The following is a 15,789-nucleotide window of genomic DNA, read 5'->3' as shown; positions in this document are numbered from 1 at the left end:
TTTTCGTATGGGCTGCTAGTTTTGGTTTTCTTTGTTATTCAGAACTGAAATAGGAAGCACCGCGCAATGATCCAACTTAAAACTGTGATTTTCCTTATTTTGCTTGTTTTTGATGCCGGATGTACAGAATTTTGGTAAGATAAACATAAATAGGCCTTAGTCTGCTGTAACTGGTCCTTTTTTTCAGCTTGAAAAATGATATTCATGCGTTAATTCTAGCCAGAGGTGGAAGCAAAGGCATTAATCTCAAAAATCTTGCTGAAGTGGGCGGCTTGTCACTATTGGCCCGCACTATTATAACAATTCAAAATTCTTCTTGCTTTAAACACATTTGGGTTTCCACGGACGACAAGAGGATTGCATTTGAAGCGCAAAAGTGTGAGTTTTAAATAAATCATTCGGCACCCAAGTTCCTTGAATGGTAATTCCAGATGGTGCCATCGTACACCGTCGTCCTGAGAAATTCGCCAGAGACGATACCCCTTCGATACATGCAATTTCGGAATTTCTAGATGTGCATACTAGTATCCAAGACTTTGCCCTGTTTCAATGCACATCTGTCTTTCTGAAAACAAAATACATTCAGGAAGCTGTTAAAAAATTCGAGACGCATGACTGTGTGTTTGCAGCTAAGAGGTGTGAAATATCTTACCCAAAAACATTCAAAAACCGCTGATTTTATTTTTTAGATCCCATTACTTAAGATGGAAAGTGGTTGATGATGAATTGATTCCAGCAGAGTTCGACCTAAATGCCAGACCAAGACGTCAGGACTGGGAGGGGGATATAGTGGAAACAGGAATGTTTTACTTCTCGCGAAGGAGGCTGGTGAAGAGTGGGCTGTTACAGAACAACAGGTAAGATAATATATAACTGGAGGTTTTCTTTTAATATAAATATGGTCTTTAAGGTGCTCAATTGTGGAAATTGATGTCAAAGACGGTTTAGAAATCGACTCACACCATGACCTGACATTAGCCAAATATATTTTAAGCAGTGAGACGAAAACTGATTTATAAACATAAAAATACCTTTTGTGTAGAAAAGTGAAGTAATAATAATAATAAATTGTAAAAGAGAAACATTAAGTCGATCCCCTGGATGGTGTTTTTTATTTGTTGATCTGATCCCAGATAGATACGTAGTCTAGGTTGTGTCTACATTTGATTTGACATTATTTGTGGGCCAGGCTATCACCGAGGTGTAGCGACTGATTCGCTTGGTCAGGAGACGGGGCATTATGGCGGTGCTGATGGGTCTCAGGATCAGGCAAGTCTTCCCGCAGCGAGCTAGGTACAAGGGGGTTGTGTTGGAACTGCTTTTAAAGGATGAAACACCTCCCACCGATCGAGGAGCTTCCCTGCTCGTCTTCATGTGGCTTTGGTGATCTTCTTGGTCCTTCGATTGCTCTTGGGCTGGCGGTTTCGGGTTCTCAGCAGGCTTCTTGCTGAATATGTGCTTTAGTCCATCAGGGTTAGTGGGTTTTCCAGTAGCTTTCAGTACTCTTACTCCTTTGGATGGTGTTTGTCGTTGCTGGTTCACTTTATTGGGACAGCAGACACAATGAGATTGCTGCTGCTGCTGCAACTGTTGCTGTTGCATCTGTTGGTTGTTAAAGAACCCTGGGCAATGGCAGCAAGGATGATGATAGACTGGCATCCTGAGGTGGGAGCACTGGTAGCAGGGACACAAAGAGTGGCAGGAGCAGCCAGGATAGCACCCCCCGGCAATCGGAATGCTGCCTTGCTGCTGCTGCATTGCTGAAGGCGAAGCTGTCAGGATGGGGTGCATCATGTGCTGACTGAATTGGCCATTGTATCCCATTGAAGGATGCGTTTCCATACTCGATATAGGACAGCAGGACCCGCTGCTAGGAAAGGTCTCCGGCTTCAACATGCAGCAGTTGCTGCCGTATACTGGATTTTGTATCTGACAGCAACCATTGGTCATCGGCATTTGGCACACTTGGGTTGCCCTCGACGGGCAGCAATTGCTGCAGCTGCAGCAGGAGCAGCTGGACATGCTGCTCGGTGAGGCACTCAGGAATTGCTGGCAAGGATACATCACAGGACTGCCGGAAGCTGCTCCCGGCTGGGTCATAGGTAAGAAACTAATGGTCACATATGGAGAGTTGTTGCCAAATTGCTGTTGCAGTTCCTGATGTTGCTGCTGTTGCAGTTGTTGATGTTGCTGTTGTGCCTGCTGCTGCAGTGGCTGATGTGGCTGCTGTTTCTGACCACTCAAACTGTTGCCAGCCCTTTTAATTGATTCTGAAACCGATTCCTGCTGTTTATTATTCAGAGTAGACAGTTTCTGACGGACCTGAGCTGCCGTTTGCATGGATAATTTCCGAGGAGTTATTATGGCATTATCTACAAATAATGTGGTGTAACAAAATATAAAAGTATATTTAAAAATTCAATGGTGATACATTTATGAAATTATTGTGCTATAACCAACTAACAAATTACCATAACTATAATAATTGTAGTAGAGACATGGACAGTCGCTATCTAAGACCTACCTTTTTGGCAGATATTATTGGCGGATGTCACACTCTTCTTGGGGCAAGTTTCACCCGTTTGAGATTCAACATGGGAGCTCTGTTGACTTTGATCCGAGCTCGGCTGCTCCAGATCCTGTTTAATCCGACTTCGAGCCGAAGCATCTTCGAGAACCACGAAGGAAGGCCTGTTCGCCAGGTCCTTGTTGCAGATCTTCACGAAAGGCGGCACAACTTCGGTTTTCTTCTCTCCTTCAAGCGATTGCAGATTGCTGTTGATCTTCTCGGGACTTTTAGCAGGTCCTTCGTCGATATCATTGGTGTCCTCTTTAAGAACGGCTATGCTAAAGCGCTGTTTCTTAGGCACCATATCCGTAACCTTGTTCGCCGATGTGGGATCACCACTGCATATTCCATCTTGAGGTGCTTTGCAGTCTGGATTGTGGGAACTAATTTCGATTAGCCCGTCACTTCCCACGGTAATCACAAAGCAGCATTTGGCTACGGTTTCTTCGGTTGATTTGGCACTTTGGTCCAAAGATTCACTTTTGCTTTGGGACTCCATTTTTTACTCTATCTGGGACTAGTCGCGATTTTGATGTTCTATCCGGGGAAATTGCTGTGTTGTTCGTTTTCCAGCATTTCTTTGTGTTTGAGGTGATATTGTCAGTTTTGAAAGAAATTTAACAACACAAATAATGATGTTAACTTTGTTTTCTAAAGACAGGGTGCTTCTTAAGTTAAGTTGGGAGGGTTCATTACACAAAATATTTATTTCCACGCAAGAATGTGCTTTTTATCTAGAATTTACAAGGAAAAGTATCTAAGAGATCAAATTATTTTTGAGTTAATAGTTAATAGATACACTACCCAGCAATCTATATTTCTCAACTCAATATTGTCAAAAATTTCCATTCTTTTTGTGACCTAACATGTACAAAATTGTTATATCCCGGGGTTAGCCACTGCTAGCACTTGGGCCAAATCGGAGCGTTGAAGATGTTCTGCACGGAGAGCTGTGAGCATGGATGCAATGCCACATCCTCGGGCAAGCTGATCCCTAGTGGAAATGGCAACGGCACTGGCTTGCAGTCGCAGACGAGTCCACAGCAGCAGTTCAACATGTGCTACGCTCCACCGTCGATGCAGCCCAACATCGAAGTGGGTTGCAGCAAGTGCGAGGTGGAGCCACCGCGGGTGGGAATGTGCCTGGTCACCGAATGTCCAGAGGGTCTGAGGTAGGTAGCTACAATTTAGTTGATTATCCCTTTATCCCATTCCTTTATATTTCTTTTCAAGCATTGACTGCAACGTGCCCCTGCCCAACTCCTTCAATTTGGATGAGTACAAGAACCAGATGATCTGCTCCAGCTGTTCACAGTTCAATGGGGGCTTCTTGGACACCTTCTGTCCGCCACAACCAGCGGCGAACAGTGCGATGCCCCTTCCCAGTCATAATCCCAATCCGAATGCCAGTCCTGTCCAGTCGCCTGCTTGCAGCTTTCAGTGCCAGTGCTGTCCCATCGGAGGAGCCTGCTCCGGATACGAAACGCTGTCGGCTCCAAAGGCTCCAGTGAGTCCTTTGCCAAAACCACCGGTGACACATCGACCGGAGCAACCGGTGATGACGGTGGCTCAGCAGGGGCCCGGAGCCACCGTTGTGCCACCTATCTTTTGCCTGACAGCACCCACTTCCGAAGGTGGCTTCTATCAGCCGGATCACACGCCCGTTTACTTTTGCAGCCTGATTCCAGTGCCCCAATCCTGGAACCTGGTGCCCGTGGCGGCCCATTCGCAGCCTTTGCCGCCGCAGCAGCTAATGACGAGTCCTGCACAGGACTCGCCGCTGCCGTCGCCGCAATTGGTGCGATGTGACCTGCCCTTCACCCGCCTCCTTGCCGAGCTGCGAAGGGATCGGGAGAGGTCCTGCTGCGAGCTCCAGATGCCGTCGCCCCTGGCCTTCCAGCTCTATGCGCCCACGGTTAAGTTTTTGGATCAGCCAGGACAGAGTCCAGCCAGGAGACAGGCCCCTGATTCTCCGGTGGCAGCGCCTTGTGACCCACCTCCACCATCACCACCCCCGGCAGCAACTTCCTCCTCCGCCGCATTGCCCCGGTCTCGTTCAGCCAGCCCGAAGCGCAGTCGATCCTGTCTCCGGAACAAGGATTTGTGGGCCAGTGGTGGCGCCACCCCGAGCCACGCCCCCTATCCCTCAGCCGCCCAACATGGTGCCGGCAACGTGTGCATGAAGTGCGGCAACTGCTGGCACTGTCCGCGCTGCACTTGCTCCAACTGCTTCTGGCATCCCGGCTTGGGACGAACTCCTCCGAGAGACACGCGATAGAAATAGAAGCCTTTAGAAAAAAATAAGTATAAAAATCCTGTTAAAAATATTTACTAAGCATAAGAAACTTGGAACTCTGGAAGGTTATTATAGTCATAAAAAAGCGTTCTTTAATACTTTCTAAGTTTTAAGACTATTTTAATTAATCCGTATTCGATAACAAAACACTACACTCAAATTAATTTATAAGTAATTTATTTAACACACTTAAAATAAAGAAATAATTAAAACGAAAATATCTTTCGAAGTAAAATATACTCATGGATAAACTTTCTGATCTATAAAATAATTACCATTAACTCGAAAGTTATAACAGTCAGAGCGAGTTCTGTTGAGGTGACAGTAACATATTTTCTTAAAAAGTAGATAAACGTTCTTTTTAAAATCCTTATTAATTTTTATTTTACTTACAGTAGTAATAACAAAAATAGGACATAAATGAGCCATTTTAATTTTCGATTAACAAATTCCTTTTGGCTTAAACTATGTTTTTACACCCTTAAAGAAGTCTTACTTAAATCACAAGAAATTAGCAGTTCATGCTGCCAATGTAATTATCTTTCAGCACGCATATTCATCAAGTTGGCCACATAGTTCGTCATGACAGAGGCCATACCGTAGGGTTCGCTTCTGGGCTCGTGCACTTGGGCTGCGGGTGGACTCATATGTGGGCTCCTCTGGAGTTGCATGATCTCTGCAGCGGGTGGCAAAGGACCTCTCAGTTGGGTCCTGGCATAGGGATCTGTCCTTTGGTCGGCGGCTGGACGATGTCTCACCTTCCGCGAATTGGGGCTAACCTCAGTGGAGGTCCTGCTGTTGGATTGGCAGTATGGAGGCGGTGGCAGGAGCAGTCTTCTCTGCAACTCAACTGCTGTGGTGTGCGACTCTGCGGGATTGTAGTTCTGCTGATGGTCGTGAAAGGCCTGTATGCGCTGCTGGTACACAATGGATTCTTGGTAGGCAGTTGGGTATACATAAGGTGGAGGATCGTACAGGAGCGACTGCTGCATGTATGGTTCTTGGTTGGGATAATGAGTTTCTTGACTGTGATGATGGTGCACAAAATGGTGTTGCTGTTGCACCAGCAATTGTTGCTGTTGTAGCTGCTGCTGCTGCTGTTGCTGCTGCTGCTGCCAGGACCAGGCCAAAGCCTTCTCCTCCTGCTGGCGCTGCTGGTCCGCCATTCTCAGCTCCAGAGTTCTCAGATCCGATCTCAGTTGGCGCTTTATGTGCTCCCTGTCCGACTTCAGTTTTTCCTCCACCTTCCTGATCTGCTCCATTTTGAGCATGAACAATCGCTTCTCCTCCGCATGCTGGCGCTCGCAGGACAACCGATCGTCCAGGAGCTTCTTCAAGGACTTGCCCAGCTGATGCAGTTGCTCCTCCTCCCTGCACTTGATCCTCTGGTACATGACCCGCATCTGCTGCAGTTTATCCTCCGCCTCGTGCTGATGTTGCTGGTAGATAGCCTCCTGTTGCTGTTGGCTGGACGACTGATGGAGCTGCTGCTGCAGGTATTGCTGGTGAATATGCAATTGCTGCTTGTGAAACGGTTGGTTTGGTGGGTTCCACTGAGGACTGGGATCACTGGCAGCTGAAGCACCGACATACTGGTGATGTCTGAGATTTTGATTGGCTCGATCGGCGGCGTTGTTGTTGCAACTGATGGATTGGCAGACCTGCTCGTTGCACAAATTCGGCTGGACAATGTGATGTATTAACTGCTGACGCAGTAGGGAGTCTGCTGTTTGACCAGACTCTTCAGGGGATCCGGATGTTGCAGGAGGTTGCATGGTGGGGTTAGTGGCAGGCACTTCTCCAGCGACTTGCTCTTGGAGCTGAACTTCAGGGGTTAACTGGTTCTGAGCGGGATTGTATAAGTAGCTGATTGTCTCTGGTTGCTGGGACTCCACTTCTGAAGGTTGTTCAACGAGATCAGGAATTGGTATATCTTCAACTTCCGTGTCTTCCGTGGATTCTAAATCGTTGGTATCATCATTACCATCTTGAATTTCCGGCTCACTTTTGGTTTTCCATTGGCTCGTGGGTTCCATCTTAAAGGGCAGGGCTTCTCTTTCAGGATTGTGCCAGCATAAGTAGGGATAATGCGTTCGCCTAGTGCTGCTGGTCCTTATCACACTTTCCCGCTGGCTCTGCAGGATTTTTCGGTTCTGCTCCTCCAAAGAATCGTTACTCCCAACCTCCTTCTTCACCAAGTCGAAGAGCTTAACGCTGATTTCTTCATCGTCGGGCAGTTGATTCTTCACTTCACTTTCTGCACCCAAATCGGGCATATTCAGGGGCCGCTCCCTTAAGTCCTGAATTTCCTCGGATGCCTCCTCTAGGAACTCTTCCTCTTTGATATCCACGGGGTATTCGTTGGTTTCGAATTCGTTATCGGGCTCCTGGCATGTTGGTTGGCTATCATCTCGATCCTTCTTCATTTGCTTGGCCACGTAGCGAGGACGACCGGATCCCACGGGGAATTTCAGCATTCGCAGGTGGTACTCCCGATTCTTGGCGTATCTGCTGAGGCTCCTTGTGCGCTGCTGAAGCTCGCTCCGAGCAAGTTCCTTGGGTATGAACAGGAGTTCGTTGGAATACACACTGGCTCTTCGCTTTTTTGTCTCCGCTCTGTGAGTAAGTAAATGAAATATGAACTTATACCCATATTTAAGGTCGAGCTTACATGGACAGCGAGTGCCTTTCCTCCAGAACAAGAGGCCTTGTTGTGTCTTCCTTAGCTGGACTTTTAATATCCGTCTGACGCTCATCCAGGTCCTTGGGCTCAGCAATGTCTTCTGGACTATAACCTTTTCTGATGGTAGCTGTTCGATTCTCGTCACACTCAGGACTTAGATCAACCTCTCCTTCTTGGGCAGGAGTGCTAAGCAAGCTTTCTAGATTTCTTAATATAGGACAGCAAATTAGTGTAAAATCGAGGCTAAACAGTAGGTTTTCCTTCTCAACCATACCCGTCGATGGCTGCCTGGTGCTCACTCATAGGTTCAGGCTCAGATTCAGACAGAAACTCGGATTCTGATTCGGACACGACCATGTCGTGCCAAGAACTGCCGGCAGGCAGCTCTCCGCTTCCTTATTATAAACGAAACTTGTATACAAAAGCCTAGCTATTGTTTGGCCGTGGTATCGAGTGTCCGGTTTAGCCTTTCAGATTCCGTGGAGTTGGTCTCAATAAACTTTTGACAGAAAGGTAATACTGTAAATAAAAAGTTGAGAGGGAATTCGATTTTGTTTAGGATCTAAATAAATAAAAAATTGAGAGCCAGATAAAAAATATTACTGGTAAAAAATACTAATTTTATTGCAGAGCTTATATTCATTTATAAGGATTTAAATAAGTATAAATGAATGAACTTCAGTACTTTTGTCTTAGTTACAGAATTGATTTTTCAGAGCATAAAATATAGAAGAATAGTAACAATTTTTCAATTATTCAAATATTCTTAAAAAACAATAATTTAATAAAATTTAAAAATTAATTAGATGCCAAGGGTGATACTAAATCTTTCTGTTCATGCTTACCGCCCCACTGTGCGTGCCCCACCATTGGAAAACTAATCCAGTTTTGGGTTCACAGCCCAGCATAATTTAGATACGTTTGCAAACAGGAACCGAACTAATCAACAAACAAATCTCCATTAGTAAATAGCCCTTCCGGCAGGATTTCGCGGTGGTTTCGATTTCGTGTTTGGGCTCCTCGGTGTCGCGACGGAGTCAAATGTCAGCGGAGAACCGAGCCGCGCTAGTGTTGAGTTGCACATCCGAAAACTGAATGAATGCAAATGAAATTCGCTAATAATAAGAGAATTACTTGGCCCGCCGGGCGATAAAAACACAGCCCCACCAGCTCCTGGCCGGCAATTATGGGACATTGGAGGGGCTGAAAGAGCGCTGTCCGCTGGCCTCCCCGACAGATATCACCGGGCAGATACCTGAGCAGAACCCACCCCGTTTACAACGCTGACCGGCCGCATAACCTGGGTCAACCCAGACGAACTAAGTACACTAAGGACACGTCAGCGGCGCTCATGTGACGTGGCCACATTCAATTCCCTCACTTATAATTGGAATTGGAATTGTAACTTTATTTTTATACGCCGGACAGCCCCAAATGCCAGTGCATGGCACACGGGTGCATTGCTGGCCCAGGGAGTTGTATGCAGTTCTGTCCGTGGTTTTAATTACCCTTATGACCGCAATTAACTGCGGGCACTACAGTTCCCGGCCAGTTCGCCAATCTTGTTTTTAATACAACTTGAATATAGATATTAACCTATTTTTTTGAATTTTACAACTCTATAAGTATAATCCGCATCTAAAAAATGTTAATTAACTGAGCTTTTGAAAATCTATAGGGGTCGAGAGCCTTATTAATAGAAAACTCATGAGAAACTGCAAAATGCAATGTATAACCGACCCCTTTATACTGCCTTGTTATGCCTATTTAGTCCTATCTACCAACTAACTTTCAAAATAATAAATAATCTTGATTTCTACTCGTTTCAGTGGGCGGAGCTGTTACAGTTTTCAAGATCTCGACTTTTATATGGACTGACACGCATGGCTAATTATAAATATTTTTCCATTATAGGGGCGGAAAAGCTGAATGTGCTATTTGAACCTCGCAAAGTTTTTTTGTTTTTTGGATTTACTCATTAGATAGTCAAGAATTGGTCCTTATGTTTTTAAAAAATTTAAAATTATAATACTTTAAGAGAAAAAAAATTCCCCTATTATCATGTTTGAATTTCGCGCCAAAAGCCACCTGGTGGGCGATCGATGAACTAAGAACGGAGAAGAGATAACCGTGACTTCTCACCTCGATAACAAATCGACTTCTGTTCAGTTAATCAATCGCTGTGAAGAAGTCACGGTTATCAGTTCGTGGTCCATCGCTAACGAATATAAAAACAATTGACTTGCGAGGATTTTAATTTAAATTTCCTTTTGCCGTTGATTACAATGGACAAACTGACGACAATTAGTGCCACGCTCTTTATGGCGGCCGATGTGTTTGCGATTGTCAGCCTGGCGCTGCCGGATTGGATCATCACGGAGTCGGGCACAGGTGAGTGGAAAAACACGGAAGTGCCACTGTCTTATTATGAATCCCAAAATCTTAAAAACTTCCAGGTGACATTCGACTGGGTCTGATGTGGACCTGCATGACGCTGTACAATCGACCCCAGGTGTGCTACACCCCCGACCTGCAGCCGGAATGGCTGATCGCCCTCATCTGCATCTTCGTGGGCTGCATCTGCGTGACCACCACCGTCATCCTGCTGGCCTCGTCCTCCTGCAACCGGAATGTGATTCCCTACGCCCGCTGGGTGGGATTCACGGCCATGGTGCTGTTCTGCATGGCGGCCGTCGTCTTCCCGCTGGGCTTCCACGTCGAGGAGATCGGCGGCCAGGCCTACCAGCTGCCCAACACCTTCAAGATCGGCATTTCCTACATCATGTTCGTCCTGGCCCTCTGGATCACCGTGGTGTCCGAGCTCTTCGCCGGCAAGGTCTGCCTGCCGCACTTCTAGAGACGCGAGCACGGCATCACCGGATTCCTGATTTCATTTGCAGTTTGCTCTGTGATTTGTTATACCTTTTGTTTTTCCCTGATTTTTCTCGCTCTAAATTGATAGGGTGACTTCCCGTCCCTACTCTGTAAGCAAGTTTAAGTATTTTAACATCTAGTTTCTCGTCTCCGAGCTGGAAACTCGAAAATTACCTGTCTTGACCGAATCTCCCAAGCTCTCTCTTCCTGTCCTCAGCTAAACTAAAAGTACCTTTTGTATATTTTGTATTTTCACAAGCCACCTTTAGCTTAGTTTTTGTACTGTGTTGTATGTCAACTACTAGTTCAGTATTCCAGCTCAAAAATCGAGATCCTGTGTCTAGAGTAATCTCACAAATTAAACCTAGGTTTAGGAACAATTTAGTTAGTACGATTTTGTTACTCGAATATACATATGGTATTTCAACAGAAAAATAGCATTTTTGTGTGTCAATTTAGGCTAAGATCAATTTTCTCCCTTTTGTGTTGGTAAATGGAATGCAAATTTAATCAACTCGCGAAGCTAGGTTTCTTAAATTCTCGTGCTGACTCGCCTAATTTATAAACTCAATACACTTTTTAGCTATTAAGATCATTAGAGTCTGGTTTTTGTAATCGAATTTATGGACATATTGTACATTATTTATGTACATATATCCTCCAATATCATACTGATATTTCACTAGCTCGTGATCTTTTATTTAAATTTAAAACCATTGAAATTTACCACTGTATTTATTTAGCAATGGGTGGAATCCAACTGCACTTTATAAATATTCCAAAAGAAGAACCACAGATGTTGTATAGCTTTTGATTTTATTAAAGCTGAATGAAATGCGGATACACTTAACACTAAAACATATAAAAAATAAATCCGAGCGAGGAACTTAAAATTTTGGAGATACTGTCTCTTGGTAGATCGCGACGGCAACTGAATGTCAAGGCAGACTCGAGTTGGGATCTCGACGGGTCTCGTGGTCTGCGCCTGCGCCGTGTGAATGAGCTCATGGCTATCCGAGATCCCAGAGTGCTGACCAAGCTCCCTGGCACAGCCGATTCTAATAAGGGCTGTGACATATGAGGCGCAGTGGTTGGAGCACATTGCTGACCCCAGCAGCATTTAAGCTCGCCGGGCACGTTATCGGTCCTGCACTGCTTACAAAATTTTGTTTGTAAACTGAGAGCCCTTCACAAATTCTTTCTCATCAGACGAGCACATAAACAAACCCTCCACTCAATTCGATCCCAAATAACCTTCCTTGATCGATTTTCAGCAACTCTACACCATTATGACATATTCTTCGTTCTCGAATAATTCCACTGGCTGAGTTTTTAATTTTTATAGCATATCACCATTTCTTTGTGAGGTTTGAGGTTTAACCCAGAGAAGATAGGGCATTAAAATTATAAATAGTAAAATAAATAATATCAGATTGTTATGGAAAAAAAGAGTAGATTTTCGGCTATTTATTGTATCTACTCTTGAGGTTTGCTTTAAGCACATACAACTTAATGAACTCGGTCAAAACTTTTAACGCAAGCCATGTAGTTGAGCTTATAAGTCCATCTTGAGTACTGAGGATGTGCCTGGTCGCTGGCATCCTATAAAGTTACTATTTTACTCTTTGGTGGATCAGGCCTGGCTTCGAATTTGTACTGGCTGAGTTATTTATAGATAGGGCTAAACTCCACTTGACACGCACATCGAGATTAGAAATACTTACACAAATGAAGATCACACTTGGATAGTTCCCATACAGAAATAAATTAACGCTTTCGATTAAATACATCGTAATATTTTGCTGATTTCCTTTATTGATCATTTAATAAAAACCAATTAAATTGTTTGATAATATCAAATATTGTTCAATGGATCTACTTTAAGGACTACTGCAGCGTGCTTAGAGTGGTATTCAAACGTTTTACCCAATATTTGTATTCCAGCACAGGTATTTCAAAAACAGTTTCCAAATCTGTGGAGTTCGATTAATATCCATTGGTTGTGCAATGTGCACATCGAAGCAGGTCAGTTTTTCTCGGAGGTATTGAGTAGTTTGTTGGGATATGTTAGGTACACGAGATGCGGTTGTTGAGCTCAGATTTGTCTTAAGAAGTAGTTCGCTTTGGTGGCTTTCTCTTATATAGTTATATACATAAATATATCAAAACATGATGCAGTGAATAGTTCGGTAACAGTAAAATACGCTTGAGTAAAAAAATATATAGAGTTTTAATTGATTCTTTTTACAGAATTTAACTAGTGTCGTTTGAAAAAATAGTATAGTTATAAAGTAGTGAATTATATAGTGCTCGATCGGGAGGAATATCGACAGAAACATATCTTGAGAGCCTCAGAAATGAATTTAAGCAGTTAGTAAAGAGATATGTTTTTGGCTACATTTATTTGTTGGTTAATTTTTGGGCTAGGGTGGGTTAATTTGCATTTCTTTGTCTAACGTTATTTTAATTCGAATCGTATATAATTATTCGCTGTTTAAGTGATGGCTACGCATAAGATTAGCTAACAAACTGTACGAAATAGTCAATAACCTTTAAATTCTACTAACTAACTAAAACAATTGTTGCTAACAAATACTTAACATGTGCGTGTGATGGGCACCGTACCTTAAATGCTTGCAAATTCATTACAACTAAAATGAAAAGCTCAAAATAAATAAGAAGATGCTTCGAAGTGACTTTGGCCTACGCTACGTGTACATGATCATAAATATCCATTAAATAGTAGGTATCAACAGCAACTGGGTGATTTACAATTTCCCGTCGAAAGGTGTCTTTACAAAGTAGGTGACTAGATTGCCCTTGCCCTTGACATAGGTCAGGCCGCGGCACTCGCACTCGTAGCCGGCTGCCATCAATATCTTGGCCGTGTTTTCCGTCGTCTGTGGAGGGAGGAAAGGTGTTATAGTTGGGTTTTTATTTTGTAATCTTATTTTTCATGTAATTTTCTTTCTAAGAGTTTAATTTCATAAAGCTGATTGAATAAGGAATCTGTACAAGCGACCTATACGGGGACTTTGGATCCAAAGATATTTGATCCTATACATGAAACACGCGGATATATAATTATACTTATATTATTAATACTGTGGTTCTGTTTAGAATAGGTTTTTCAGCTTTTTACTAAGCAACTGAGAACTGACTCTTATCATATCCACAAGTGATGTCATAACTTTAAGGGGAGATCTATTTTTAAAGTTTTGTAAAAGAGTAAATCTATAAATTTTTGTATACGTTTTCTGCAGTCTGTGAAATTTGATGTACTAAATGTACATTAATTTTAAAATTGGTTGCTTACAATTTTAAAATGTGGTTTTAAAGCTTACTTTACAATTTGGGGACCTTCATGACCCATCACTCACCTGAAGCCGTCCCATCACGCCACATGAGTCCATGCGTGAGGCCACGTTGACCGTATTGCTCCAGATGTCGTACTGCGGTTTCTGGGCGCCAATCACGCCGGCAATCACTGGTCCGTGATTGAGTCCTATGCGGAGACGGAATCGTTGGAAGGACTCGCGATTAATCGAATCCAATATGGACATCAAAGCAATCGCAAACTCGACCAATATGACCACGTTGTGCTCCTCCGTTCGCTTCTCGTCCTTTATGGGAAAAACGAAAAGCAGAACTGCGTGAGTCCCGATTCGATTTAGTCATAGTCGTCCTCATTGCCCTCCTCCTAGGAACCCTCCGCCCCACCGGATTCAGCTAATCCCAATCCCTGCCCGCCGTTCGACCCTCATTTGGCGACCCTTTTTTATTGGTCTCCCCTTGGCCTTTGTTGAGCCAATGTGATTTGATTTCCTCTTTGTTTGGTAGTTGTAAAAATTTAATTAAAGCGCTAAGCGGCGATTAAAAGGCATTTGAACAGTAAATAACATTCGGTCGATTGGGATTTATTGGGGGAAAAGGGCCAAAGGTTGGAATTTCAACTGGATTCCGGCATTTTTTGTGTGGGGTTGAATTGAAAACATTTAATTTGGAGAAGTACTGGCCAATTTATCATCGTTTTGAGCAGAGAATGTGAAAACTTTAGAAGATAACTTTCAAGACTTACCGCAAAGCTACGTGACTAGATCGGGCAATCAAGTCAGGATGTTATTTACAGGATTAGTGAAAGCATTGAAGGGATATAAGTAAGACAAGATAGACTCAGACATTATGAAGAAGGTCTTCGAGAGTAGCTTTACTTACCGTAGCGCCGTCTTCCTTGCCGGGCCTCAAACCCGAAGCGCACATGTAGGTGCTGGCTATGGTTTTAATCTTTTCGATTCCACTGAACTTTGGCTTTAACAGGAGCTGGAAAATATGTATTTTTAAGATAAAGTTTTTAATTTACTGGTTTTATTTATTTTTTCATGGCTGAGTTCTTCTCGTGCCACTAAAAAATGTATTTAAAATATATTTAGGGATTACCTTATCGAAATCGCAAATGATTTCGTTCAACAGACGCAGGCACTCCAGGCCCTGTTTGTTGACATCCGTCTCGTCGTAGAACTCCTTGTAGTTGGGAATGGAGGCGAACATCACGGCCACGCAGGAGTAGCTTTCGTGGTAGAGCTCCGTGGAGCGTTCCAGGTGCAGGAAATGGGTGGCCACGTGGGCTGGCAGGATGTTCTCCAGCAGAATCTATGGATAAAAGTCAGCTTTTAATTGGCATCGAATTTCTTTTATGCATTTTAATATGGTTGTTCGAACCTTGTTGATGCCACGCATGGTCTCGACCTCCTCCTGTTCGACCTTCAACTTGGCCTTCCACAGGAAATCCGTGCGGGCCACATACTCACCCTGGCGATCCAGAGTGTGGAGCACCAGGATGATGACCAAGAGCAGCAGGAAGCCCTTGATCTCCAGGGCTAAGCTAGTGTTAGGAAAATCAAAGCCATTTAATAACTCTTTTTGCAGACTATTTCATTTGGAAAATGTTAGTGTAGTACATTATATAAATCTGTTTTTAGTTTAGTTTAGAAGTTTTCCTTACCCATATTTAATATTTGTGTCGTTGTAAATAACAAAGAGATCGCTGTATCCGAGCACGGTGACCTGAGCGATTACAGCCACCAACATGGCGATCAGCTTGAGGATAAACCCAGATCTTAGAAAGGCGGAAATAGCCGCCAAACTAATGGCACAGCAGTATAGAAACACGGGAGCAATGTGTATGGAACGGGCTATGTCCCACGGCTGCATCTCCTCCTGGGTGGCGTTCAAAAGGTCACTGAAATTTCCGACCAGGCTGGTGGCATTAGGCGGTGGCTCACTGTTTACCCCATCGGGTACCGTGTAGTTAATCTAAAGGGGAATAAAAATGAAGAGTATTTCAAAATGTATAGCAAATATAGAAAG

The 15,789-nt window shown here is 43.8% G+C and overlaps 7 protein-coding genes across 10 annotated transcripts in view; 3 read left to right on the top strand and 4 right to left on the bottom strand.

Moving 5' to 3' along the window:
• The first annotated feature begins 59 nt into the window (after window positions 1–59).
• On the top strand, window positions 60–1,093 carry LOC108028803 (N-acylneuraminate cytidylyltransferase). Of its 2 annotated transcripts, none has more exons than XM_017100786.3 (5): window positions 60–134; window positions 188–378; window positions 432–636; window positions 690–857; window positions 911–1,093. In XM_017100786.3, exons 1-5 carry the CDS (start codon window positions 67–69, stop codon window positions 1,017–1,019), a joined length of 741 nt encoding a protein of 246 aa, XP_016956275.1. In that variant the 5' UTR covers window positions 60–66; the 3' UTR covers window positions 1,020–1,093. The 2 variants fall into 2 exon arrangements, with proteins under 2 accessions (XP_016956275.1, XP_016956276.1); XM_017100787.3 differs by having other exon boundaries at window positions 62–134; window positions 220–378.
• Window positions 1,094–3,195, bottom strand: LOC108028800 (uncharacterized). The gene is made up of 2 exons (XM_017100784.3): window positions 2,525–3,195; window positions 1,094–2,372 (listed from the first exon to the last, which is right to left on the bottom strand). Exons 1-2 carry the CDS (start codon window positions 3,066–3,068, stop codon window positions 1,147–1,149), a joined length of 1,770 nt encoding a protein of 589 aa, XP_016956273.2. The 5' UTR covers window positions 3,069–3,195; the 3' UTR covers window positions 1,094–1,146.
• Window positions 3,196–3,323: 128 nt separating this feature from the next.
• Window positions 3,324–4,971, top strand: LOC108028801 (uncharacterized). Its single transcript, XM_017100785.3, has 2 exons — window positions 3,324–3,741; window positions 3,803–4,971. Exons 1-2 carry the CDS (start codon window positions 3,503–3,505, stop codon window positions 4,845–4,847), a joined length of 1,284 nt encoding a protein of 427 aa, XP_016956274.1. The 5' UTR covers window positions 3,324–3,502; the 3' UTR covers window positions 4,848–4,971.
• A 148-nt stretch (window positions 4,972–5,119) lies between these two features.
• On the bottom strand, window positions 5,120–11,437 carry LOC108027992 (transcription factor SPT20 homolog). Of its 2 annotated transcripts, none has more exons than XM_017099618.3 (4): window positions 11,150–11,437; window positions 7,823–8,067; window positions 7,537–7,755; window positions 5,120–7,481 (listed from the first exon to the last, which is right to left on the bottom strand). In XM_017099618.3, the coding sequence occupies exons 2-4, from the start codon at window positions 7,903–7,905 to the stop codon at window positions 5,402–5,404; spliced, it is 2,382 nt and encodes a 793-aa protein (XP_016955107.1). In that variant the 5' UTR covers window positions 7,906–8,067; window positions 11,150–11,437; the 3' UTR covers window positions 5,120–5,401. The 2 variants fall into 2 exon arrangements, with proteins under 2 accessions (XP_016955107.1, XP_050741761.1); XM_050885804.1 differs by having other exon boundaries at window positions 11,153–11,437.
• LOC127010806 (uncharacterized) overlaps window positions 9,140–15,789 on the bottom strand; it is a 120,344-nt gene continuing 113,694 nt past the window's right edge. The window contains exon 4 of the transcript XR_007763604.1: window positions 9,140–9,165. The gene's annotated coding sequence lies outside the window, so the exon portion shown is untranslated. The remainder of the gene's footprint in view (window positions 9,166–15,789) is intronic.
• LOC108028036 (uncharacterized protein C16orf52 homolog A) lies at window positions 9,741–10,857 on the top strand. Its single transcript, XM_017099673.3, has 2 exons — window positions 9,741–9,939; window positions 10,005–10,857. Exons 1-2 carry the CDS (start codon window positions 9,834–9,836, stop codon window positions 10,403–10,405), a joined length of 507 nt encoding a protein of 168 aa, XP_016955162.1. The 5' UTR covers window positions 9,741–9,833; the 3' UTR covers window positions 10,406–10,857.
• LOC108028485 (adenylate cyclase type 2) overlaps window positions 12,634–15,789 on the bottom strand; it is a 40,026-nt gene continuing 36,870 nt past the window's right edge. The window contains exons 15-21 of one of the 2 annotated variants that reach the window (XM_017100348.3): window positions 15,425–15,735; window positions 15,142–15,304; window positions 14,860–15,072; window positions 14,638–14,742; window positions 14,501–14,515; window positions 13,803–14,045; window positions 12,634–13,322 (exon numbers count right to left, since the gene is read on the bottom strand). In XM_017100348.3, coding sequence (XP_016955837.1) covers window positions 13,191–13,322; window positions 13,803–14,045; window positions 14,501–14,515; window positions 14,638–14,742; window positions 14,860–15,072; window positions 15,142–15,304; window positions 15,425–15,735 — 1,182 coding nt within the window. In that variant the 3' untranslated portion in view covers window positions 12,634–13,190. The remainder of the gene's footprint in view (window positions 13,323–13,802; window positions 14,046–14,500; window positions 14,516–14,637; window positions 14,743–14,859; window positions 15,073–15,141; window positions 15,305–15,424; window positions 15,736–15,789) is intronic. The other variant, XM_017100351.3, reaches the window with a different exon arrangement.

This window comes from Drosophila biarmipes, chromosome 3L (assembly GCF_025231255.1).
Source record: "Drosophila biarmipes strain raj3 chromosome 3L, RU_DBia_V1.1, whole genome shotgun sequence".
Lineage (NCBI taxonomy): Eukaryota > Metazoa > Arthropoda > Insecta > Diptera > Drosophilidae > Drosophila > Drosophila biarmipes.
The sequence above is the reverse complement of the archived record's forward strand: the minus strand, read 5'-3'. Positions and strand labels throughout refer to the sequence as shown.

What these genes read in the sequence shown, in the direction of transcription:
- LOC108027992 (XM_017099618.3), bottom strand. Translation starts at nt 7,905, where the DNA reads ATGGTCGTGTCCGAATCAGAATCCGAGTTTCTGTCTGAATCTGAGCCT. An exon ending in CACCAGGCAGCCATCGACGG is followed by an intron (nt 7,756 to 7,822) that starts GTATGGTTGAGA and finishes TCCTATATTAAG; the next exon opens with AAATCTAGAAAGCTTGCTTA. An exon ending in GAAAGGCACTCGCTGTCCAT is followed by an intron (nt 7,482 to 7,536) that starts GTAAGCTCGACC and finishes ACTTACTCACAG; the next exon opens with AGCGGAGACAAAAAAGCGAA.
- LOC108028803 (XM_017100786.3), top strand. Translation starts at nt 67, where the DNA reads ATGATCCAACTTAAAACTGTGATTTTCCTTATTTTGCTTGTTTTTGAT. An exon ending in TGCATTTGAAGCGCAAAAGT is followed by an intron (nt 379 to 431) that starts GTGAGTTTTAAA and finishes TGGTAATTCCAG; the next exon opens with ATGGTGCCATCGTACACCGT. An exon ending in GGGCTGTTACAGAACAACAG is followed by an intron (nt 858 to 910) that starts GTAAGATAATAT and finishes ATGGTCTTTAAG; the next exon opens with GTGCTCAATTGTGGAAATTG.
- LOC108028801 (XM_017100785.3), top strand. Translation starts at nt 3,503, where the DNA reads ATGTTCTGCACGGAGAGCTGTGAGCATGGATGCAATGCCACATCCTCG. An exon ending in GAATGTCCAGAGGGTCTGAG is followed by an intron (nt 3,742 to 3,802) that starts GTAGGTAGCTAC and finishes TTTCTTTTCAAG; the next exon opens with CATTGACTGCAACGTGCCCC.
- LOC108028036 (XM_017099673.3), top strand. Translation starts at nt 9,834, where the DNA reads ATGGACAAACTGACGACAATTAGTGCCACGCTCTTTATGGCGGCCGAT. An exon ending in CATCACGGAGTCGGGCACAG is followed by an intron (nt 9,940 to 10,004) that starts GTGAGTGGAAAA and finishes AAAAACTTCCAG; the next exon opens with GTGACATTCGACTGGGTCTG.
- LOC108028800 (XM_017100784.3), bottom strand. Translation starts at nt 3,068, where the DNA reads ATGGAGTCCCAAAGCAAAAGTGAATCTTTGGACCAAAGTGCCAAATCA. An exon ending in CAATAATATCTGCCAAAAAG is followed by an intron (nt 2,373 to 2,524) that starts GTAGGTCTTAGA and finishes CATTATTTGTAG; the next exon opens with ATAATGCCATAATAACTCCT.